The sequence below is a fragment of the Centruroides sculpturatus genome, unplaced genomic scaffold (assembly GCF_000671375.1).
Source record: "Centruroides sculpturatus isolate CEXI.00-Female unplaced genomic scaffold, Cexi_2.0 scaffold59, whole genome shotgun sequence".
Lineage (NCBI taxonomy): Eukaryota > Metazoa > Arthropoda > Arachnida > Scorpiones > Buthidae > Centruroides > Centruroides sculpturatus.
In genome coordinates this window covers 382,248-408,919 of record NW_019384301.1, presented here as the reverse complement: position 1 = coordinate 408,919, position 26,672 = coordinate 382,248, and the positions used below count along the sequence as shown (strand labels likewise).

Genomic DNA, 26,672 nt, shown 5'->3' with positions numbered 1-26,672 from the left:
TTTCTAACTTAATTCTATTCCCCTTTGGAATTCGACAAAATCAAAGAATTAACTTATAAACAATAATTCTTATAAATTAAAGATCCTAATCGTCACCTCAATATACTAGGAACCTATTTCCTCAAACTATCAAGACTCTATAATCATCGATCCATAAATCGAATAACTTCAAAATCGCCTTGGAACTATTTGATCCTATCGGACACCTCTCTCGTTCACTGCTACGAAGCTCGTTGCTACCAGGAGTTCACCTCAGGCATCTTCACTTGACGTTCTGTTTTTATACTGTGAGGTGACGTCACAATTCTGAATGAGATCACTCCCCTCATTTATATACTTATTCGCTAACAATAAATTTTTTTCTATTTGTCTGGCAGCCTATTTTCCGACAATACTCGCTAACCTTTTACATTATTCCTTTTCACAATTTTCGGGACGTTTTTATTCTTTAAGGTTTAGCGAGTCCCTAATTCGTGTTTGTGGGGTCTCTCCCCCCCTTTTCTCATTGCAGACTTACTTTTTTCAGCTCGGGAAGCGCAAGTGTGCGCGAGTTTTTCTACGGTGCTTTTCTTTCGTCGGTGAGTTGGTTTCTCTTCTATTTTTAAGTTCCTAAGGTGATTGGTGAGGAAACCTTCGTCCTAACTAAACATAAGCCCCAAACAAAAATATAATAAAAGCAAAATAAAAGTAAAATAAAAATAACGCTCGGACTTTGGTTCCTTACACCATGAAGACTCTATGTATAAACTATTTTGTGCCAGAAATTTTTGCCTGTTTTGACAGGTGCCTGTCAAATGCAGGTGGTTGCCTAAGCAGTTTTTACTGTATATATATGCAGAAATTAGAAACATAAGTACACATACATTACTTCATAATTGTTATAGTAAATTAAAATAGTATACAAAGTACTTGGTAAGTGATTTTATACTTTATTAAGCTGTAAGTGAACAGTTGCTTAAACTTAGACATGTTGGTGTATGGATCTCTGAAATACTTTTCAATAGTAGGTTTGCCTGTATTAAAAAGGGTTATATAAACATTTTAAGTGCTTATAACATTCTGTGGGTTTGTCATTCAAACAACATAACTTGCAATTGTTTCAAAATAAGTTTATCTTAATCAGCTTTAAGGTAACTCCTATATCTATTACTTCTAAAATGAGTCCGGAGATCATGAAACACAGTTCACATGATTGCAGCCTGCTGTAACTGGTGTGTTTATTATGCAATTAAAGTAACTTCTATGGTTATTTAACAGTTCGTAGAACTCAATAGATTGAGGGTAAGTAATTACTTACAAATCAGATTAATGACTTTTCAACATACTATAAGTAATTGTTTAGAGATCATACACTGCAAAATGTGACAAAACAGCAACAATAGAATAGAAGATATTAAATAAGAAGTGAAATACACCTAGAACACCATTTAGTGACCAAATCTAGAACTGTTCATTTTTCCTCCTGTAAACAAGAAGTTGTTTACAAAATCTGTAGTATCCAAATCCAAGTTATTTGTAGAAGGTCCAATATCTTTTGTAAATAAACATATCAAATCAACATTTCAGTTTTTGCTCAATTACATATTACAATATATATGTATATAATGTAATATGTCAAAATATATATATATATATATGTCAAAATTTGTGTAAAGATAGAATTTCAATTTTGTATGAATTTACAAATAAAAAATATTTTCAAAAATATGACAACAATACAAAAAAAAGTAATGTTTATATATATTAATAATACAAATAATAATTAAAGATGTTTTAAAAGATGATATATTAATAATAATTTAATATTTATTCAGTAACAAGATATACATGTATATAATAATCATTTACTACTAATTTAATTATATCAAATTACAATAATAATTTTGTTACAATTTAATACTTGTAATATTAATAGTTTTAAAATTATTATAGTAATGTATACAAATGTCATTATTAATATTAATATATATATATTTTGTGTGCATAATTTTGACTAAATAACTCACTTTTTAATATATAAAATGACATCATTTTAACCATCATTAATTATGTTGTTATATTAATATATTTGTTTTTTTAATTTGTGTTTTAAAGTTTAAATCTTTGTTATAAAATGTAATAAAAGAGATTTTTATGTTAAATAACATGATCCATGTCTTTGTCACTGAACTAACCAACAAACAGTAATGGCTAATGTTAATTCAGTTACATTTCTTTATAGTAAGATATCTTTCTGCACATCTTGATATTTCATCAGTATTCAAAACTCATCAAAATTGAATTCTATTATAAATAATTTTATTGTGAGTAGGAAATATCCTTAACTGCTATTAAATGAATTTTTATATTTGTTCGTCATCATGTTGTGTATAATTTATTGTTATTATTCTTGTAAATTCATTCTCTGTGCTTAAAACTAATAGTGTTAGCATTTTGTTACTCAAAGATATATGAAGTACCAAAATTTGGTTGTATGAATAACTTGTAGATTGATGTTGTAAATCAAGACGTTGTTGTATTCATGTTTGTTTGTTCAATTTTATCAGTTATTTTGCAACTTTTGCATGTTTATTATTATAGAAATTTAAAAATTTTAAATATGGTGTGAAATAGGTATGAGAAAAGTTTTTTCAATTCATTTATTTATTTATTTTGACATTGAATAATTACAAATAGATACATGTAATTGTTATATATAATTTATGCAGTTAAGTTTCTTATAAAAATTACCATATAATACAGTATATGATATAATTGATCGGTTAAAATATAATATAAGAAGTTGATCTGTAGTTTCAAATAATTATATATTAGAAAGCATTAAGATATGATGCATTTATTATTATTTTGTTTATACAGTAGATCTATACTTTACAGCAATTCATTTTACAGTGCTCTGCTTTTATGGCCAATATGAGATTTTTGTTATGACTGTATGATATGATATATTTTTAGCTGATCATTTTCATGTAATATTTAATAGTTAAAACTGTATCCAGCAATGTAATAAAACAAGGGTGGTCAAACCTTGTGATGTCAGAAATACTGAAATTGCATCCTCTATTGGAATGCCTATTGAGAGCCACATCATCTATTTATGGAATTTTAACTATATATATATTACTTATTGATCACTGTTACTGGTACTATATGACTGACTAGTTAATTAAACAATCATTTAACTCCTTCAACTTCATGAAAGTACCCTAAGTTTTCACTTGTCTGTTTGAAGTTGGAAGTTATGCTTACAATTTCTGTGTATATTACACTACATAATAGTCAGAAAAACTTACAAAAAATATAATATTTTTGTAAGTAATTTGTATCAAGTTTATATAAAGAAATTGTAATATATATTGGAGCTATTAGGTTGTTCGGAAAGTAAGTTTGTTTTTTTACCACTAGACAGAGACAGATTAGTCGTATTTTTCCCGCCATTTTCATTTTAAACCATATTATCATTATATATTTTGACAGCTAGCATTTTAAGGCTTATTTGTAAAAAATTTTGTTTGATTCTGTGCAATTGTTTATTTTTTGTGTCCCATCGAATATGGAAGATCAAAAGCACCATTTTCAGCATATTCTACTTTTTTATTACCAAAAAATCAAAATGCTGTTCAAGCGAAAAAAAATTGAGGTACATGTATGGAGATGATTGTTGAGAGAAAGACAGTGCCAAAACTGGTTTACAAAATTTTGTTCTGGCAATTTCAATATTGAAGATGCACCACGTTCTGGATGGCCAGTTGAAGCCAATGAAAACAAAATAAAGGTACTGATTGAAGCAAACTGCCGAATAACAACACGTGAAATCACTAAGAGATTAAATTTGTCAAATTGAACTGTTTATGATTACTTGAAACAAATTGGTTTCGTTTCAAAGCTTGATATATGGGTTCCACATGTTCTTAAAGAGAGATGCTCTCTTTGGTGGGATTTTAAGGAAATTTTTTTTTGGAGCTTTTACCAGACAATTTAACAATTGATTCGAAAGTGTACTGCCATCGAGTAAACAAATTGAGTAATATCATCAAACAGAAAAGGCGGCCAGAATTGATCAACAAAACAGGTGTAGTGTTTTACCACGATAATGTCAAATTTCACACAAGTTTGGTAACTCGTCAGAAACTGTTATAACTTAGATGGGACGTGCTATCACACCAACCATATTCGCCAGATCGAGCACACTCAGATTATTACTTGTTCCGGTCTATACAAATTTTTTTTAACTGTAAGACATTTACTTGAAATGACAATGTCAAAAATCACTTGGATCAGTTTTTTGTAAGCAACGATCAAAACTTTTATGAATGTGAAATCATGCTACTACCAGAAACAATGACAACAGATATTTGACCAAAATGGTTGATATATAATTCAATAAAATATTTATTTATTATAAAAATATTGGTTTTTTTTCCCACAGAAAAACACAATATTTTTTTCCATTGAAAAAAAAATGAACTTACTTTCCGAAAAACCCAATACATTAAGAGTCTAGAAGAGATGCATGATGGAGATTATATTATCATGGTCACCATGATGATATAATTTTGATTTATAATGCTGAATTTATTGGAAGAAGGATAGCTCACTGGTGTCTAGAGAAATTATTGTTAAATGATAACAGTTTATTGTAGTTTTTGCATGATCCATGATTGACAATTACGGTAAGTATTATTTTAAGTATGTAAAAGCTTACTGGTTAATTTTGACTTTTGATTATTGATCATGCAAACTGATTAATGTTGTATAATTTTTGATGTTCCTGTTATGTGGAATCTATTTTTAATTCAGTAATATAGTTCAGTACTTTATAGTCTAATGCATAACAATGAAATTGTAATTCTATTAAAAATTCTAGTAAGACAATGTATTACTCGTTATGTTTAAATTCTGTACCTTGTAATAATGATGATTGTTTATTAACATTACGGTCCTTCAGGTAGTTCAGTTGATCCTTCACGAAGTTACTAAAGTATTATTGATGGTTAAAATGATAATTAAGTATCATATTTAATTATCATCTTATACTTTTCATGAATTGAATAATTGTTAGATTGTAGCTACTCCCAATACAAATCCCTTTGAAGAAGTTGAAAGTACTAACCCATTTGCAGAAGACATGGAAAAAGAAATGACTGAGAAAAAAGAATTAGTTGAGACAGTAAGAAAATGTTTTTCACTTTTTCCATTCAAACAAACACTGAATTTAAGATGATAATATTTTTAAATTTTGTTTTTAATTAATTTTAGTCATGTTTTCAACATCGAATACAATAAATACATTTCTCAGCAAATAATTTTAAATCTAGTCTCTTACTCTGTTTTATTTTAAATTTTAATTTAGTAAATTTGGAGTAATTAATAGGATATTATGAAATTAAAATTTTTAATTATATTCTCTTTATTAATTTTTAAAATTTAGAAAAAATTAAGAGAGTGCAATTTTTAAAAATTACATTTTGATAGCTTGGAGAAACTTAATAGATAAAATAAACATCATTAAATGTTTAAATCAGATTAATCTGTGTTTATATCTTTATAATAGTAGAGTAAAAGTATTAATTATTTTATTTTAAGGTATTTGGAATATTAGAAATTTTATTATTATTATTATTATTAAAACATTTTTGCTTATATTATTAACATATTTTTATTATTTTATATTATTTACATATTTTTGGCTGTATTCTTTATTTTTCTTCCGTAAGGAATCCAATGTTATGAAGATAAAATTGAATCCTTTTCAAGGATACATTTCTCGATGTTTTGAACCACATTTAAATATTTACGTGGAATCTCAAGACAAGTAAGTGTAGCCTTTCATTCCAAGAGATCATAAATTTAATAATGATTAAATTCAAGTTCTACATGTTTTTATTTTCTTCAATTTATATTACATAGATTGTAAAGTAAAGTAAAGTAAAATGCAAATTCTTGTTGAATTATATAAGTTCAGAAAACTGATTTCTTTCATGAAATAGTTTTCTTTTTTAAAAAACTTAAAAAATTAAAATCAGGATGATTTAAGTACAGTAGAACCCCTCTAGTCCGCCCTCGGCTAGTCCGTCACTCCGGTTAATCCGACCGTGGTTGGAGTCGAGAAATGTAGCGTTCTGTGTTCATTACAGTATATGTTTTACATTGTGTGTGTTTTCAACATGCCAGGAGTGAAACGTAAACACGTTACTCTTTCATTAAATGAAAAATTAGCAGTGCTACAAAGACTGGACAAAGGGAAGATTGTTTATTTTACTTTTTTTCTGATAATCCAACCTTTTTTGCATTCCGACCATACCCCCAGTCCCAAAGGTGACGGATTAGAGGGATTCTACTGTATATTGAACCACACATTTTTCATTTTAATTTTAGCATGTATGTTTTTTTCCTGCTTTTATGGCTGATAAAAAAGATTTAAGCTACCACATATACTTTGCAAGTGTTAGAAAACAATGACAATATTGATAAGAAACAAACTTGATTGCTGTTGAATTAATTTTTGCCAGAGGGAAGATAAATAGTGTTAGTGTTTGACAAGTTTTTTTACTGTTTATAGTTGACAATAGGAAATCCTTAAAAGTATAGTTAAATGGAAAAATAATATACTGGTACAATAGTTTTCTTAAAGTTAATAGATGATGACACTTGTTTATTGTTTACTAAGTACTTCAAATTCAGAATGTTTTATATAGTTAAATTTTAGCTTTAATGAAATTTATTTTGTTAAATTTTAATATTTCACTTCAAATAAGAAATTTTATAATTATTTTGATACTTACATTGACTAACTGAACATCTGAGTAAAGATTATGACATGATATGTTATAATTTACAAAATATTAATCAAATTATTCAAATGAAACTATGATAATCTCACAAGTTGTTTAATTAATTAATAGCTTTAAATTTTTATTATTATTGAATAAAATATGTTGTTTTAAAGTCAGTATCTTTTGGATAATTATAAATTTCAATAATTATATTCAGCATTTTTATGATGAGTAAAGATAACTTAGACGAATATTTAAATTAATATAAAGCATATATTATTTTTTATTTTTTAAATGATTAATATTCTTTTATGCAACATTTAATTATTTATTATTATTATTATTATTATTTTAATTTAAACAAATAGAAAAATTTAAGTTAAATTTTTTGTCAGAAGTTTTTCAAGTAAAATTTGTTCATTTTCTTTTCAGAAATTTGAGTCAGTTAATGGACAGATTTGTAGAGGATATGCAGAATATAAATGCCACGAGACCAGAAGTTCATGGTGCTTCAGTACTTCCATCATGTGCTGATCTGTTTGTGTTTTATAAAAAATGTTTAGTTCAGTGCACCCAGTTAAGCACTGGAGATCCGATGCTATCTTTGATGGCAACCTTCCAGAAGTATTTACGAGAATATGCAGTGAGAATTTTACAAAATAACTTGCCAAAGTAAGTAATATATAGATAAGCTTTCTGATTTTTTTTGTATTTGCTGGCTCTTTCCAAATTAGATTTAATTGCACAATTCTAATAGATGATTTCCATCTTACGTCACAGAGATGAACAGTTAAAATCATAGATAACTACATTTGAAATCTGTTCATTGTCATGATTTCAGTTTCATAAATTTTCCCAAAAGTCTTTTAGTGTGTCGTCATGATTGTCAAAAATAGATCCTAACATTCAGAATCTACTTGCTGTTTATCAGGTTATGTTAGCAGCTGCATTAACATAAAAAATTTATCAATCCAAAATAATGTGTATGATTGATGAAATACTTGTGGATTTTTATCTCATCAGAAAGTTGAGATGAGGTTGATTTGAAGTGGCATCATTCTTTTTGACGTGGAATGATGTCAAAACCACTTTGTCAATGTTATTGGCATGCAAGGGTCATGACCAAAGGGTCGGCACCATGTTAATGACACCACTGTGTCCCTTAGGGCAGACACAAAAACCATTATGGCATTAGTTTGTTGCTTCGTGCAAGTAGTCGCATTCGGGATGGATGAGGGTTTAGAGAGCTTGATGGGAAGAATTGCACTCTGCTACAGGTTAAACAAACAAATACCTGTTTATCTATACAAAGGATTATAGATCTATGACAATAATAGCAAATCATTTTAGGAGAGTCTCCAGTTACACACAAAAGAGAGAGTTTACATTTGGGTGTGAGATGATAAATATCTGTGGTTGTTTGTTTTCTTTGGAGATCGGAAACTTGATAGACTGGTGACGAATGTTGTATGCACATTTAATAAAATTGCCAGGACAGGAAGGAAGGAAGTTTTTTAACAGTTTGCATAATGAGGTGGACAAACAGCCTCTAATCAAAGGTCAGCTCTGCCATAAGACTGTTATTTTCCTGAGAACAGAAAAGAGAAGAATTTTTATTGTATAGTCTTAAATAGTTTTTAATTTTACAATTACTGTCATGGTAATTTTATTAAACATTTTCTTGGTCTCTGCAAAATCTGAAAATATTTACAGAAATTATAAAATAATTTTTTTAAAAAGGTATATTTATATATACTATTTTAAAAACTTTAAAAAAAAGTCATTTTAAAATAATGAATATAATAAAAATTACTCTGATTTTTTTCAATAGTTCTATTTTTATTATTGAATAGATGCACTTACTCCATATGGTAAGTACATTTCAAACTATATCAATTGTTGTATCTCGGTACTCTTTTATACTAGAGAGTTCACGTTGTTGTGTATTTCTACCACTGAAGAGGAACTGTTAATTGATACAGTTTGAAATGCATATGGTATAAGAACATCTCTTCAATAATAAAAAAAAGGACTATTGAAAAGATCAGAGTAATTTTTATTATATTTATTATTTTAAAGTGATGTTTCTTTTAAAAGTTTTTTTAAAATTAAATACAGAATTATTGAATACTTATCTAAAATCATTTTCAACATGAATGTCTATAAAAATCAGATCTAGAGAGAAGTTTGTAGATGTTTAAAGACTATTGGTTAGCATATAAAGGAGAAAAGGCCATTCTAGAGGTTAAAAGTTAATTTTTTTTCTTTTGTTTTTTGATATAGGATTGGTCCTGCTTCTTCATTAACATCATCAGCTGGAATAATTCAAAATTTTCAAAGTTTATTGAAAGAAGGAGAAGTTACAAGATTTACATCATCAGAGCAGTGTAGGATTTGCAGTATATTGATTACTGCAGAGTATTGTTTAGAAACAATACAACAGGTAATTATGTATAAAAGAGTAATAATTTAAAATTAAAAAAAATTTATAATTAATATGAAAATTATTGACTGTGAATAATTTTTTTAAGCTAGAAGACAAGTTGAAAGAGAAAGTAGATCCTACTCTGAGTAATCAAATTAATCTGAGTTCTGAACAGGATATATTTCATGGGTAATATGCACTTTACTAAGTTGTTGAGAATGAATATTGTAATTTTTGTATTACAATATAATAACATTAAAATTTATGTTTTTGTTGCACTTTTTTAGAATAAATATATTAATTTGATGGCTAAACAATAATAGATGATGATCTAATTAGACTTGAGCAAGGCCAGATAGAGGGATGCCCAGAGAACTGTTTGGCTGACCTGGACATAAAAGGGTTCCAAAATTTAGTTTTTATGTAAAGTATGATATAAAAGTGAAATTTTTGCTTTATTAGTGGTGAACAATTTGTTTTTGTTTGTTTTAATAATTCTGTTTTTAAGTTATGAAGGGGATGGGGCCCTATATTTGTGACCAGCCAGGTTCCATTTTACTTTTCTCTGATTGTGAGAGGTTAAAGTTGAATAGTATCTAGATCTTAGTGATTTTTTTTATGGATAGTTCAGTTTGTGCATCATTGTCCATCCTCTGTGTATGTTGCCCATCCTATACAGTAAATTGTATAGCCCATAGATGTTGGTATCTCATATAACAAATTAATTTAAAATAAATGTTATTTCTATATATGTTGGCATATACACTTATTAATTTTTGATTTTACAATTTGAATGGCAGCTTTGATTAAATGTGACAGTTGATTTTATTTGATAAATTTTCAGTTCAACATAGTATTTTATTTTAAAATTAAGTATTTTTATCAATGAAGTTATTCTATGCTAACTATATTATGATATTACTTTCAACTTGCATGTTTTTCAAAATATGGGATTTTCCATCTTATAGTATGCCATGACTTTATATTGTATGTATTGATATTTAACTTAGCTTTATATCAGGAAATTTATAAAGAATTATAGAAAATAAAATAACAAGATTTGATAACATATTTTATTGAAATAATTCTATTTATTTGTTAGTATGATGTTTAGTATACATATACCTATCTACGTGTACTGTACAATTAATCCTCAGTTTATAATTGAATAAATTAGAGTAAATTGAAGTTTTAACTGATAAATTAGATTGCTTTCATACAAAAAAAAAAAAATAATAATAATAATATGTTAAATTATTGAATATATACACATTTAACTTACTTTAGATATTTATTATATATCTAAATCTTGTATTTGTGATAAATTCTTGATTTAATAGATTATTTTAGTTGGCTGGATGGCCAAAGTGATAAAGGCATGAATTTGCTACTTTGGAGGCCCTGGTATTGAATCCAGGTGAGAAGCTCAGGAATTTTTCATGGGCGCACTGTTCTGGATGTATCGGATGTATCAGACCTCACCACTTGGGTGGGTGCCCAGTTTGGATCTGGAAAAATGGTATTCTATTCTTAGTCCCCATGGGATGGAAAAAGAGAAAAATTTAAAAGTTATCTTAGTCATCAAATGTATGCTCCAAATTTTTTTCCTTTAGTAAATTTGTTTCTATTATACAATAGTAAGCAACACAACACTATTTATGGAAAAATGATTACTACAAATTCAGTAAGTTTTTGAAAATATTGTATACTGTTTGAAGTTTGGAGTCATATATAGTTTGCAAACTTGTTTGCAAATTTTAAAAAACAATCTGTCATGTATTACTTGTGATAATAGATACAATCTGTGGCAGACAAGTCTTGGTCTGGTTGACCTTACATATTTGAAACTATACAAATTGTTACTGCTGAATTTCATGCAATATGAAAATTTCTGATGTAAGAATCTTAAAGTGGGAATATCAAAAAACATTGTTTATGTTATTTTAGAAAGTCAAAAGTTCTGGTGTTACAAAGTACAGCATTATGTTGAGTTTAAGGATAAACATGTTATGACTATATGGCTACATTTCTTTTATAATTCTAGACTTTTTGGACAAAAAAACATTAAAAATACATTTAAGAAATGTGGAATTTTTATAATCATGCTTAAGTGCATATTTTTAACTGAAGGCATGTAAGATTTCACCTCTATGAAACAAAAGTAGAGATGCAAAATTAAATAAAGAGATTTCAAAAATTTATGCAAAACAAATTTTTCTCGTTAGTGCAAGAATCAATGATACAATTAATTAAAAATGTTTATTTAATTAATATTAGATTATGAAAATAATTTTCTCAGAATTAATGCAAAAATTATTATGTATTTATAAGGTTTACTGATAAATAAAAATGCAAAATTAACAATAAAAATAATTTTATTTTTCAGAGTCATAGCTAATTGTATTCAGTTGTTAGTTCAAGATTTAGAGGCAGCATGTGAACCTGCTCTAACAGCTATGAGTAAAGTAAATTGAATTTTTTCATAGATTTATAAGATTATTTTGTATTAGATTTAAGTTTTTCATTATTTTTATACTTAATATTCCATAAAACAAAATTTATTTATATTTTGAATATTTAGATTCAGTGGGCCTCGGTAGAAACTGTTGGTGATCAAAGTAGTTATGTTACAGCTATAACATCTCATCTGAGGCAAACGTTACCGTTATTAAGGGATCACTTATCATCCTCTCGAAAATACTTCACCCAGTTTTGTGTAAAATTTGTTAAGTAAGTAATGTTGGAATCTTTTTTTGTTTATATATTATTATTACAATGATTAACTAAAATAATTTTCTTATATTTCAGTTCATTTATTCCAAAATTTATAAATCATTTATTTAAATGCAAACCAATAAGTCCAATAGGAGCAGAACAGGCAAGTTGTCTTTAGTTTTGAATTAACAAAGCTTAAATGCAGAAAATATTATTCTATTGTTGTTTACTTTTTTATATTGCAAAAATTAGCAATTTTTGTCAAGTGCTGAATATTTATTTCACAGTGATACCAAATAGCATTTTCACTGCCAAATACTGTAATCAAATATAAGATTTTTTTGCTTTAAAACTGATGTAAAACATCATTAAGAAAGTATAGATAAGCTGGTTTTTTCTATTTTCCATTAAAATTGTTTCTTTTTCATTCAATAAGTTGAAATAATTCATGCAATTAATGCTTAATATAGTTTGAAATAGTTTAAAAATGAAAAATTTCATTATCATTTCTAAACTATATATTTCATAATTGATGAAAATGGCTTTAAAATAACATTTTCATTTCTGATGAATGTTATTTAAGTTTTAGTTTAATAAAATATAAGGAGATACTGTTTCTAAATGGAAACAAATTTAATATTTATAAATGATTCTGTTATAATTATTGCGAGTATATTGAAATTTGTATGCTATAATTTATATTTTACACAATACCAAGTGCATGTAACTGTTTTGATAAATTCACAAATGTTTTGATGTTTTAAATGTTTTTTATTAGCCTTTCCAGTAAGGTCATTCCATTGTGATTCACTTCTAGTTTGCTATTTGATGATATTTCTTCTAAAGTAATGGTTTCTAATCCTTTTCTTATATTAGTATTATGTTTGAAGATTCTATTTTGTACTTTGTCAGTTAACACTTACATATAATAAAATGTAATTTATATGTTAAACTGCTTAAATTTTTATTTTGCTGCAGATAATTAAAAAGAAAGTAAACTAATTAAAATAGTTTATTCATAAAAAAATAACTATTTAAAATAATAAGAAAAATACTAAATTTAGGAAACCAGAACAAGTTTTTTTTTATCTGATACATTTTTTGTTTTTTTAAAAGAACATCATTTAAATTAAATTAATTAATTTTTTGTTTAATTATAATTTTCTTGTAATTTTAAATTTAAAAGTTTTTGGAATTTGTTCTAATTATCAATATCAATAATCTTTATTTGTCGTAATAGGCTTTCGCCTGTTACAAGGGCGTTTTGTTTTATATAAACGCGTATTAATTTAACATCACTTTTAATCTTTTCTTATCAACATTATTTAATTACATTAATATTTTGTAAATTTTTTAACATAGTTATATAACATATAAATAGTGTTAGTATTAGCTCTGTCAAAAATCTTATACATTTTCATCTCACTGTTACAATTAGCCAGCGGTTCCATCTGGAGCCGTTGTAGTTTATCCTTTTCACTACAGCATTCGCATATTATATGAACTCTAGATAAAAGTTTGGTACAATTCGGACATTTAGATTGAGTGTAGTCTATATATTTATCATTTATTATTATTCCATTTTTATTTAGCCTAATTTGTATAAAAAACTTTTTGATATTAAAGGCTAGATTTGTCAATATATAGTTATTATTAACTGGGTAATTTAAAATTGTTGCATACCAGCTTGTTTTTTCCCGTTTTCGTATGTCTTCAGTGTCTTGAACGATGGAGAGCTCCATAGCTCTGTATATTATTTCTTTACTATACTGCTCCATATCATGTGTACGATCCAGAAACAATTTAATAGAGAATCCATATTTATTTACTATCTTTGATAACTGTATTATCCAACTTCGTCTTAAATCCGCTTCGCTTGATTTGCGATATAGTAAAAACAGCAATTTTGTTGTTATGTCTTCTGCCTTTATAATTTTTTGTAGAAACATTAAATATCTTTTTATTAATATAGTATTTAGTCTGAATCTATTTGTTTCTATTCTTAAGACACTGCCCGGGATATTAAATTCTAATTGGAATATCTTGCGTATAAATATATTCTGTATTTTTTCAAAGTCATTAAATTTGTCCATACTCCAAATTGGGGCAGCATAGCTCATTGAATTCATCACAAGCGAATTAAAAAGTTGAAAGTGTGTTCTTAAGTTCTTTAGTTTTGCCTTACAGAATAGACCAATTAGGTTATTTATTACAATTTTTGCTTTATTTAGTGAATTTTTATAATGTTTCTCAAATGAAAGGTTTGGTGTAAATGTTATTCCTAAAAATTTTATTTCCTTAACTATCTTCACTTCTTCTTTATTAATAAAAAACGACATGTGCTTTTTGGATATATTACTACCATTTCTGAATATCATTATTGATGATTTTTTTGGATTTATTTTAACTCTTAACTTTTCTAAGTACTCACAAATCTGTTGGATCTTTCTACGGAGCGCAGCTGCCGTAGGAGCTACCAGCACAATGTCATCGGCATATGATATAGTATGAATTGTCTGATTTTCAATTTGAATACCATCTTCGTCTCTTTGAAAACAAGTATTTAGGTCATATAGATAAAAATTGAAAAGATATGGGGACATCGGATCTCCTTGTAATAGTCCTCTGTAAGTAATAAACGGTGTCCAGATCTTTGTATCTTGTTTAATGATTGTCTTATATTTTCCAAACAGCAATCCTATCATTTTTATCAAAAGTTCATTTGCTCCACATCTCTTCATTTTACTTTGTAGGTCTGTAATGCTAATCATATCATATGCTTTTTCAAGGTCCAAAAAAAGAGCGAACACTTTATGTCTTTTCTTAAGCAACTGTATTTGAATTAGTGATAACAACACAAAGAGAGCTGTCTGAGTACCACCTCCTTCCACAAACGCAAATTGCGTATCATTTCTATAATTGTTAGCAGCTGTCCAATGATTAAGTTTACTAGCTAATACTGCAGTGAATATTTTCCGTAGACAAGACAGAAGAGCTATTGGTCTGTAATTGGTTGGTTCCTGTTTGTTCCCTTGTTTAAATATCATGGTAAAAATGACTTCATTCCATTTGTCCGGTATTATACTATAACTGTAGAATTGATTGAATTGTCTGGTTAAATATCGAATGATTTCTAGTGGCAGCATTTTAATGAGTGAATTAGGTATTGTATCTGCTCCTGGTGTTGATTTATCTTTGAGTTTCTTAATACAATCCTGAAGTTCTTCCGTCTTAATTATCTCTTCTCGATGAATTTCAGGCCTTATCTTAGTTTCTATATATTTTTGACAAAAATTTTTTCGGTAGTTCTCTGAGAATTTACTGTAGTATTTCAGCCAGTCATCATATCCTACTCTAGCCTGTATGTCATGACCTGACTTTCTTTTACGAAAATTGTTAATTATCCTCCAAAAAACTCTCGTGTCCTTCGCTTCTGATAATTTCTTACTGATATTTGAAAAATATAATTTCTTTTTGGCTTTAATTAGATTATTATACATTTTCTTATATTTTAGGTAATTCATCAGTGCTTTACTGGTATTTGTTCGTCTGAAGATTTGTAAACTCTTTTGTTTTTTAATTTTGTAGCTGTAACATGTACTGTTGTACCATTCACATTTGAATATTTTGTCATTCTGTCGTTTACAGTTATTGTACTTGTATTCCTCTAATTTAGTTGTAATATTCAAATAATTTCTTATTGGATCATTTTCTTTTTCCAAGTTTAACATCTCCCCAATCATTTTATCAAACTCTTTTAACAATTTTCGTTTATTATAGGATGGTCTTAGTTCCAGATTAATAAGGTGACTTTGTTCACAATTATGTAATTTATTTCCTATCTTTTGATATTTTATTAGTTCCAACTTAATGGGAAAATGATCTGCCCGGTCATCCTCCAGAACATTCATATAGTTACAGCACTTTAACATTTCTTCTGAACAAATAATGTAGTCCACTATTGATTTCCCGTTTGGGGAAACAAAGGTAATTTCTGCAGGGGTATCTCCCCTCATCCTACCGTTCAGAATTAATAATTGGTTATTATGAACAAAATCTAGAAGTATTTTCCCCTCTGTGTTTAAAACTTTATCTTTGGATGTTCTCTTATTGGCTATATTTTCAAACGTCTGAAAAAATACAGTATCAGTGGCTTCGCCAATACGTGCATTTAGATCACCTCCTATTATCCATAATTGTGTCAGGCTAGACCATCTATCCAGAACTTTTTGCACTTCATTTAAAATTGATTTCTTCTCAACAGACGGTGGTATATATATTACTACCACTCCCAGATATGTGAAAGACCATCTCATTTTAATTTTATTCTCTAATTTTATTATAACAGCAATAATATAGTCCGATGTATATTGGAGAAATATCTCACCTAATCTCTTCTTAATAAGTAACAGAATTCCACATGACGGGCGTCCAAATCTACTTTTGCGTTGAGCATTGCTAATTATTGCACTATTGTCTTGTTCTAGATATTTTATTTCCATATCACTAAATTTTAGAATCCAGGTTTCTAAAAAACCAATTATTTCATTTGAGTCCAGGAATTTTCTCATTGAGGTTTTGAATAATTTCCCTCTTAATCCTTGAATATTCCAAAAACTTATTGTCACATTATTGTTTTCTCTTTTTGGAATTTCTACTTTTTCCTCATTCAATTCATTATCTTTGACTATCAAACTATCATCACTCACTTTTCTGTTATTATTCTCCATATTTTCAATCATTCTCATTTTTTTCTGCATTGTTTTTAAATTTTGATTTATTTTTGCTAATCTTACATTATATTTATCTCTAAAAAATGATTTAGCTGAATTATTTCTTTCGTATTCAAGTCGTATGTGTACATTGTATTATCTTTTAAGAAATAATCATCTCTTATTTTTATCTTTTTGTCATTTGATTTCTCCAGTTTAATGTGTTTTAATAGTAACTTTCTCCTAATTCTAGATCTCGGACATAAGTCAGTTGATATTATTATTTTTTTCTTTTCATCCATCAATTTCGATCTTGTGGTCCAGAATTTACCAAGAATTAAGTTTCTATCTTTCACCGATTCGGTCATAACCTTAAATACTTGATTATTTTTTCTATTTCCTAATTGAATAAGACCCTCAATTTCTACATAATTAAGTTCTAAGTTTTCTTTTATAAATTTTTTCAACTCTTCTACATATTCCGAGGTTTTGAATGGAAAATTAAATATTATTAGATTCTTCTTAGTCGTTTCGTTTAACATTTTATCAATTTCAAAATCCACCATACCTTTTAGCTTGCTATGCGAATCCGTTCTTTCTTCTAATATTTGTAGTCTTTTGCACATATCTTTCATCTCTTCTTTTATCTTTAAATTTTCTTCATTCATACGGTTGATTTCAGCTCTCATGGAACGGACTTCGAAGTTGAGACGATCAAATTTGTCTTGGATCAATTCATAGATCGATTTTAGTGAGTATTCAGGTTCCGTAGTACTTGTTAATAAATCTTCTTCCGGTTCGAAAAAGTCTGTTATTGTAGCATACCTCGAGATATCAGTAGTATTCTTGGAATGTTCTTCAATTAAGTATTCCTCTCCTACCATTTCGTTTGTCTGAGTATTTTCTTCTATTTCTCTTGTATGCTCTCTACGTGGTCTCCCTCGTCCCCTTTTTTGCATAACTGCTTGACTTGGTATTGGAGGAGATCGAGGAAAAGGTCCGGGATTTAACTCAATGCCGGCAATCATTAATAAAATAAAAATTACTATTCAGGTTAATGAAACATTTAAACTACTTATTTCAGTTCTACACTTAATATTCTGTTGTAAAAATTCCATGTCTAACGTCGACACAACAGCTCAGCAAAAAAAGTCACCAACACCTCCGCAGGCTAGACACGCCCCCCCTCAATTTGTTCTAATGCACTTTGTAATATCAAAGTTTATGATGAACTTTTTAAATAATGAAAACATTTCTGATTAAAAGAGCTTGTTTGGGTTCCCAAGTTTAGCATTTTTCTTGTTGTTTTAAATGTGGTACTTAATTATAATTAGTTTAAATAGCTCATGATGAAACTTGTACATTAGAATGTACATGAGGTATAAATTAAGAATAAATTTCTTACATAATTGCTTTTTATAGCTCTTATTAGATACTCATATGTTGAAAACAGTGTTGTTGGATCTTCCTTCTCTTGGTTCTCAGATTGTGAGGAAAGCTCCTGCCAGGTATGTATTTGTAAATAGTTATATTGTTTATTAGTAATAGTGATACCTCGATTTTCATTGATAATTCATCCGAAAACAATCGGCAAAATCCAAAACCACAACAAAAACTAAGCCAATTATTTCCATATGAATCAATGTAAATCAATTAATTCATTTTAGACACTCCAAAATACATACTGAAAACACATTTTATAGAGAATAAATTTACTGTTAAATACTAAAAACAATAAGAAATTAATATAAAATGAATATAAAAGACTAATGTAAAGAATAAATGAACATATAACATGGCATTCGAAGGGCTGCTGGCTCTGGAAACTTTCTTTGGTCTCATGATGTAGCTAAAAGGAACGGAAAGCAATAGAATTGTTTGGTTAGACATGCGGGATAATGCTCACACAACGAGAAACAATGCCACGCTGAGCAGGAAAATGTGTGGGTTGCCCTTTGTTTTCGCAAAATTAGCAGCAAGGTCATGTGGACATGCCGACAAAATCCAAGGCAACTGATGAAAACCAAAGTTTTACTGTATTAGAAAATTTGAACATGTAAGTACATAATATTAGGTATAAAAACAGTAAAAAAATTTCAAAATATTTTATTTTTGATTGAATGTTAATATGCTTTTGAGATTAACTTTAAATTTATAAGATGTCTCATTACAAAATTTATAATTTTAGTATATACAAGAAAGATGAATATACAATCTAGAGATCAGTGCAATGAGAGAAATTGATATTTTGTATTGCATGATGAATTTAAACATCTAAAGAAAAAATATTTGAAAATACAGTAGATTCTTCCAGCCTGTTTCTGATAAATTGTCACAAAATAAGCTACTGTAAATCATAAAATTTACTGTCATAAATTGAAGTTATGTTGCTGAAATATAGTTTGAACTCTATAATGAGAATATTGAGATGGCCAATGAAAAATACAGCATTTCATATATCATAATAGAAAATTTATGTCAGTCATAACACTGAGCAGTTGAAAAATAAATGTTTATTGTATAACAAAATTGTTTGTTCTCTTATATTTCAGCTATACACAGGGTGTATCAGAATGATGATTTAAAAATTTGGAGGATTGTAGAGGATGAAATTGTGAACGTTTTGATATAATGGACCTATAGCCAGAAATGTGATATAAAGTTTCTACAGCACTTTGCACGTTCTATGCGGTCGGTATGCTGAATGAAACAGCAGAATGCAGTATTTGTGACAAGTTTTATTGACAAAATAGTAGCTTACAATCAAACTGTACATCGAATCAGTGGCTGCACTACTTCAGAGTAAATGTTCAATGTGACGACCACCAACTTCGTTACATGATGTGCAACGACGAACCATGTTTTGTCCGACCCTCTGTAAGATGCCACGCTCTCCTCTGATGTATTAAATGCTGTAAAGATGCGCTCCGTAAACTCATGAACTGTTCCTACAGGTGTTGTATACACAAGGGGCTCATGTTGACTAGTTGTGTGCTTACAGCACAGAGCCAGTGGATACAATGGGTGACCTGAAGGACGACAAGCATTAAGTACACAATGTCCTATACACAGGCTCAGTTAGACCATTGTAATTGTGTGTTTACAGTCTTCCATTCACAGCAATAATATGATGTCAATGGACAGAAGGGTAGCTACCAAAGTGAAGGGCGGTCAAGCACTTCCTACCACTGTAGACACTTTAGTTCAAATTTCCAGATATAGGTTCCTTATATCAAAACGTTCAAAATTTCATCCTCTACAATCCCCAAATTTTTAAAACATCATTCTGATACACCCTTTATAACATTTATTACACAAAGCCATTTAATATAAGTTGAAGAAGTTAAAAATATTTTATTTCTAAATTTTTTTATACTTTCAGCAGTCTAAAATTTTATTTATTGTATACAATATGAAACTTTTGATTTTTAGTGTTGAAAAATTTAATATAGTTTTCTGTCACTTTAATAATATTTAATAATATTACTTCCAGCTATACTAAAATTGTTGTTAAAGGTATGACTAAGGCTGAGATGATATTAAAGGTAATTGCTTTATATTCCTTTTACTATTTATTAGTTTTTAATTCTTTTACTAAAATCATGAAACAAACGTTGTCAAGTTTGCTAATCAATTTTACTTTTTTGGAAATTTGGAAAAGTAAAAGTTTCACGTGCACATGTGTGTTTAGGTGTGTAGATAAGGCCTAAAAACAAAAACAACTTTATTGCTGATTGAGATTGGAAATAAAGAAAATAATAGTGTTCAAGTATGTCTCAGTGATGACATATAATACATATTGTTGAGAATAACTATCATAGCAATTGTGATAATGACCTCTGACTCAAGCCACAAGCAAATAATCAATTCATCAAAAATATTTGTCTAACGTAACTCAAATTATACAAATATGATTATATGCTTCAACCAAATTATTCAGTTTGGCATGATTTTAATTGTTTGATTTTTTTTTTTTTTTAATTATTGAATATCTTTTTGTAACAAATTCTTTTAAACCAGGACTGTGGAGTCGCGTAAAAATCTACCGACTCCAACTCCGACTTTTCCTTACCATCTGACTCCAACTCCGTTTCATATACATAACAAGTTGGTAAGTAAAGGGAGTCTTAGTCGGCGGATTTTTTGACGACTCCAATTCTTGCTAAAACACCAAAACTCCACGACTCTGACTCCAACTCCACAGCCCTACTTTAAACTTATTAAAAATGTAGCTGTATAAAAGATGTTAAAATTATTTATAATAATTTTTTGTCAAAAATTAAATAATTATTTTGATTTAAAATTCTAAATTATGATGTCTTGCTAAACAATTATATATTGAATTAATCTAAAATATACAATATAATTCAAGTTATGTAAAGAATTTTGTATGAATGAGATTCTGTCAGTGAATAAAAAAAAGTTTTCTTCTAATTATTAGTTGCACAATTTGTACAATTAGATTTATACAAAATAATAATTGAAGTCTTGTCTTCTATTTTGTTACCAAAACATTCTTTATTCACTTTCAATTACATTTATAAAATTTGAAATTAAAATTATAATAGACTCTGTTTTTATGATTTAATCGATCCTAGAAAATCGTTGTTAAGTCACTGAATTGATTGGAAAGTTTAATTTTCTATGTCAAATTTAGGTTTTCTTCCTGAAAATATAATAAAGGCCAACAAAAATAATGCATTTTATGAAAATTTATATCATGAAAGCAGGGTTTTAATGTGTTTTCGCTTATTTTCCAAGTCTTTATCTTTAAGTCTTTTGCCCTAGGTTGTAATGGCTCCATATGAAATAGCTCAGGGTTTTGTGGATAATTACATCAAATTGCTTCCTGAATCAGATTGTGCAGAATTTCAGAAAGTGTTGGATATGAAAGTAAGTTTTATTTATTGTTTTTAAACATTAAAAATATTTTTTTATTTTAATAAAAACTAAAATATTTAATTATATTTATGTTAATAATTCATTAATTTATGAATAAATTTATTTTTAAAATTACAATTCTCTGTAATAAAAACTTTACTATTGTGGCTACAGTAGTTTCTTCCTCAAGAAATAATTATGCATACTTGAAACAGAATTTAAATCTGTGAACTAAGAATAACAAATTAACAAACTCTGCTACCAGATGAACAACAAAATGAAGTATTCAATACAGTATAATCTGCTTATCTAGATAAAATTTTTAATAGTTATATAAATTTCTTTATATAATATAATTAATTTTCATTTAAACATATTTATAATAATGAAGAGTTTTTTAAAAAGATACTTATTTGTATTGTTGTAGGGTTATTTTACTAGATACAGAGAATTTATTCAGTGCACTCATCGTGATGACTTGACCACATACATCTGATGAAATAAATTCTTAAATTCAAATCAAATAAATCTACAAGTTTGAATTGAAATGCTTTGAAATTTTAATAGCCATTATAAGAACATTCAAATTTCTGTTGTGTGCCTTACAAAGGTTAATTAATAAGGCCTGAAATATTTGCTGGAATTTTAACTTCCAGAAAATAAGTGTTTAGTTAAGAATTTATTGTGACAACTTCCAGTTTTAGTTGAAGCACTTACAATAATGGACAAAATTATGACTCATTTTAGATCATTATATCTTAAAGTACATCACAGGAAAATTTAATTTGTTCTTTTATTTATATTAAAATTAATAAAATTAGTAATTATTGACACATCAAATCTAAACATTAAAACTGTTATTTAATTACAAAAAATATTAATTCCAAACTTGATAAAATAAATGTATGTAAATAATGTCATTTATAATTTCAGGGATTAAAACGCAGTGAACAAAACACAATGACAGAAATATTTCGTACAAGACTGCCGATTGGCATCGCTACGGGATTGACGGCAGATGCCACCGTAGGTAATTCCATTTCCGCTACAAATTCCAGTCCAGAACACGAATCCAGTAGAATCAAAAGATTAGAAAAATTAATTAAGAAGAGGCTGTAAAAAATATTTCTCAAATTTATTTATATTGTAAATTAATGAATACACTGAAAGGCAATGTATGATATTTTGTATTTATATAATGAATTGTGTGTAAAGATAGCATCCTTATGATATGATGTGCAAGGTAAGAGGAAAAGAATATATAAATATTGAAAATAAATGAGCTGAATTTAATATATTTCTTATTATTGAATCTTTTTATCCTTTACAGACATGCAGTTTTATAAGTTACAGATATTAATGTTATTATTTAAATATGTACTTTTTAGATAAAATGTGTAATTATTAAGACTTCATAAAGTACCGATGAAATTCTTAGGAAAGTTATGTTAATATAGGATAAGTGATAATTTAGGAACTACAAAGACTATGTATTTGTTTTTCTAATTTTAATTATATTTTATGAATATAATATGAAATATTTGATAAAAATTTTAATTGCATTCATGATTTTTTAATATTGTTTATAGCTGTTGATCATTTAGCTACTGAAACGAGATAACACTGATCCTAACAAGACTGATAAATTGATTAGTCTGTTCTTATGGCTATTTTTTAGCTTTTAGAATACAGTAATACCTCGACTTACGCTACCCCGACTTATGCAAACTCGGAGTTACGCGATTTTCAAATCTCGTCTATTCGTCTTTTGTTTGAGCGCCACGCAACTCTCGATTACACACTCCCCCCACACTATTGTTACATGTTTGGACGTGTCGTGCGGAATCGACACATAGCTACAATTTATTTTGTGTTATTTATTTCTGTATTTGTTATATCTACGGAGACTCGAGAGACTCTATATGGTGATTTCTTGTAACTGTGAACGAATCAAAAGACGATATAAGATTAACGAGAACATTTATTAGCTTACATACATCCGACTTGGATTTTACACAAATTGTGAAATTATACCCCGACTTATGCGAATTCCACTTACGCGGTTATCGCACGGTCCCACCTATCGCGTAAGTTCGGGGTCTTCTAAATTAAATATTCTTAAATAATTAATTTTGAATATCAAATATTGAAGATCTTTTAGCTATGATAAAGACTAATCAATAGTGTTGTAACGAATAGTATATTCGGCCTCAGGCCGAATACCGAATATTCGGCCAGGAGCGTGGCCGAATAGCCGAATATTCGGCCAGGAGCGTGGCCGAATAGCCGAATATTCGGCCAAACTATTTGGCTCGATTATCGCACGTACGAAAATTGGCGCGCAAACCGCATTATGGCAAGGATCCTGCTCTCTATTGGCCCGCTGTCACTACTCTTCGCCAATCGCGTTAATTCTTCGCAGTTGTAGCGGACAGAAAAGAGTGTCATGGAAGTATGTGATAAATGATGATGTCAAATGTGGATAACAATGAAATGTCCTACACGTGTAAATAACGGAGAAAGAACAGAGAAGGACCGCGAAGTGAAAATGTGAAAATAAATATGAAATTGAGTCAATAACATAATCAAACGAGTCGAAGCAGCTTATTGGCGCGAAATTCGCGGGCGTCAATGCCAAACAATTGTTGTCATAGACTTCGGAAAGCTAAATGCTTGTAATGAAAGTCACTTAGCGTGCACGGGCAAAAGACTGGGGCCGTTCGGGCTATCGAGCTGTCTCGAATCTGTGAAATCATAACTGCGACTTATATCGACGTCCTATTTGTCTCTTTTCTCCGTTATCACCAGGCTGAGTCACGTAATTGTAAAATGGGAACTCTACGACGGAAAAGTGACGAATCGAAAGTATCGTGAGCGCGTATTGTGATGTATGCACATGCATACGTGGATTAGAGCGATAGAGGAAAGAGAAAGGGAAGAGCAAAGACGAGCGCTTAAAAAGGATAGGCAGGGTCAGACCCTCAGATGTGCGAGGATTCTCCAACGATAGACGTGTACGTGTGCTGATCTTTGTAATTATAAATTGTGAATACATGTGACTAATATTAGTTTCTTTTTTATTTTGTGCATGTTACAAGTTATAAATAAATATAAACAAACAACACTAACTCTATAACATTAACTCTAAATACCAAAATGATTAATTTACTGTGTTTTTGTTGTTTATAACTCCTGTTTTTAGGTATTCGGTATTCGGCCGAATAGTGATTAAATATTCGGTATTCGGCCGAATAGTGAAAAATAGGCTGAATAGGCCGAATACCGAATAGTAACCGAATATTCGTTACATCACTACTAATCAATTAAGATTAAATGCTACAATACTTTAGTACTTTGAATAATTGTTATTATTTTTTAATTTAACATTTATAATAATTAGTAAAACGAAGATAAGAAATCACTCTACAGATAGGATTTTATTATTATGTTGCTGTCAAAAATGTGTTATAATAGATCATCTAATTCAAGAACAATTTAAGATTTTAACATGACTGAAATTAAAATTTAAACTAATCTGCCATGTTTGTATTTATTGACACAGTTAAAATTTTTCAAATTACAGTTTAACCTGATATTTAATAAATTACATCATATGTAGAGAATTTTTTTCAAAAAGTTAAATCATAAAATTTTTGAGATTTAAAATTTAATCTTATAACAATCTTTGGAAAAATTGGCAGCTTTGTATAATATGTTGCATATGTAACAGTGGCCTAAGAGAGGTGAGATAAATCCTTAGTCAGATTACAAATATAAGAGCTCTTCTCTGGAAACCAGAAAAAAAAAATACATATACAGACACATACACACACACACATATGTGTCTGTATATACAGGGTATCCATAAAGTCCATGTGCAATTTAAAAATTGTATAACTTAGTATTTGTGACAGAAAAAAATTTGTGAAAGTATTAGAAAGCTTAATGTACGTAGTTTTAAGTAAAATTAGGATTGGAAGAGGTGGACCGTTTTCTTAGTCTCCACATTTGCCAGACTTGACTCCGTTAGATTTTTTTAATGGGGACATGTGAAAACAATAGCGTATGCAACCAAACCGATTGATTGTTAGGAAACTTGAAAGCTAAAATAAATAAATGTGATTTCAGGCATTACTGTAAATCAATTGGCAAATGATTTTAGAGAAATACGAAGTCTTATTATCCTTTGTATTACTAATGATGGTGGATATGTGGAAACTTAATAAAATAAATGGCGTGCGGTCTGTGCAAAAGTGCCGCTTTCCTTGTATTTTCTAAAATATAAATACATATGAGAATTTGTTTATGAAAATAATTGCACAATATCTTTGTTTCCTGTCAATGTATCTATTTTAGAATTAAAATAAACTGTTTATTTTTGTCATTTCCAGTATTTGTTTATAATTTTTATGGAAACAGCTTCCCTATCATCAAATGTTACCACACACCACTGAATAATACAATAAAAAAAATATTGATTTTTCTTATTTCCAACACATTCTACATTATTAGTATTTGTGATAAGAAATTAAGTTATAAATTTTCTTAATTGCTCATGGACTTTATGGACATCTTTGTGTGTGTGTGTGTGTGTGTATACACATACACATAGGCTACCATAAAACCCGGATAAATCACAATTTCCCTAATTTCATCCCCTTGACACTGTGATAATTTAAGTTTAATGCATTAATTATTAATCAATGCTTAATTATATAATGAAAACACTACATGGTCCATGAATCATACGCTTAGTGATGAATTTTTTGAATATTTCAAAAATTGCTAATTTTTTGGTTAAGTAATTTGTCATAATAAATTTTATGCAATTTTTATAAAACCATTGCATTGATTTTGAATGTTGTTCCTATGCATAATTTTTTCTGCTTTTTACTTATATATTATTAAATTTGATGATATTGTTTAGTCTGAAAAAGTAAATAATGGTAAATTTGGAAATTTTCTTCTGGAATATTGAAATTCCAAGGTTATGTAACATGACATTTTTTAAGTTTTTAAATAAATGATTCGTGGATAATTTCTTTTTTCGTGTTACAAAATGTGATAAAATGTTAAGAAGGGTTAATGACATGTTAAGCAAGTTATATTAGGCTTTACAGATATAGGTTCTTACAGGTATAGGAAAAAGACTTCAGTCTTTTT

General features: G+C 28.3%; 1 protein-coding gene across 1 annotated transcript in view; it reads left to right on the top strand.

Annotated features, from left to right (window-relative positions):
- The window catches only part of LOC111640323 (vacuolar protein sorting-associated protein 53 homolog), a 70,723-nt gene extending 47,895 nt beyond the window's left edge, over positions 1-22,828 (top strand). The window contains exons 13-22 of the mRNA XM_023386369.1: positions 7,209-7,448; positions 9,060-9,219; positions 9,308-9,390; positions 11,588-11,666; positions 11,783-11,931; positions 12,010-12,079; positions 18,051-18,136; positions 20,122-20,173; positions 21,417-21,521; positions 22,443-22,828. Of these exons, the coding sequence (XP_023242137.1) occupies positions 7,209-7,448; positions 9,060-9,219; positions 9,308-9,390; positions 11,588-11,666; positions 11,783-11,931; positions 12,010-12,079; positions 18,051-18,136; positions 20,122-20,173; positions 21,417-21,521; positions 22,443-22,628 (1,210 nt within the window). The 3' untranslated portion in view covers positions 22,629-22,828. The remainder of the gene's footprint in view (positions 1-7,208; positions 7,449-9,059; positions 9,220-9,307; positions 9,391-11,587; positions 11,667-11,782; positions 11,932-12,009; positions 12,080-18,050; positions 18,137-20,121; positions 20,174-21,416; positions 21,522-22,442) is intronic.
- Positions 22,829-26,672: the final 3,844 nt, after the last annotated feature.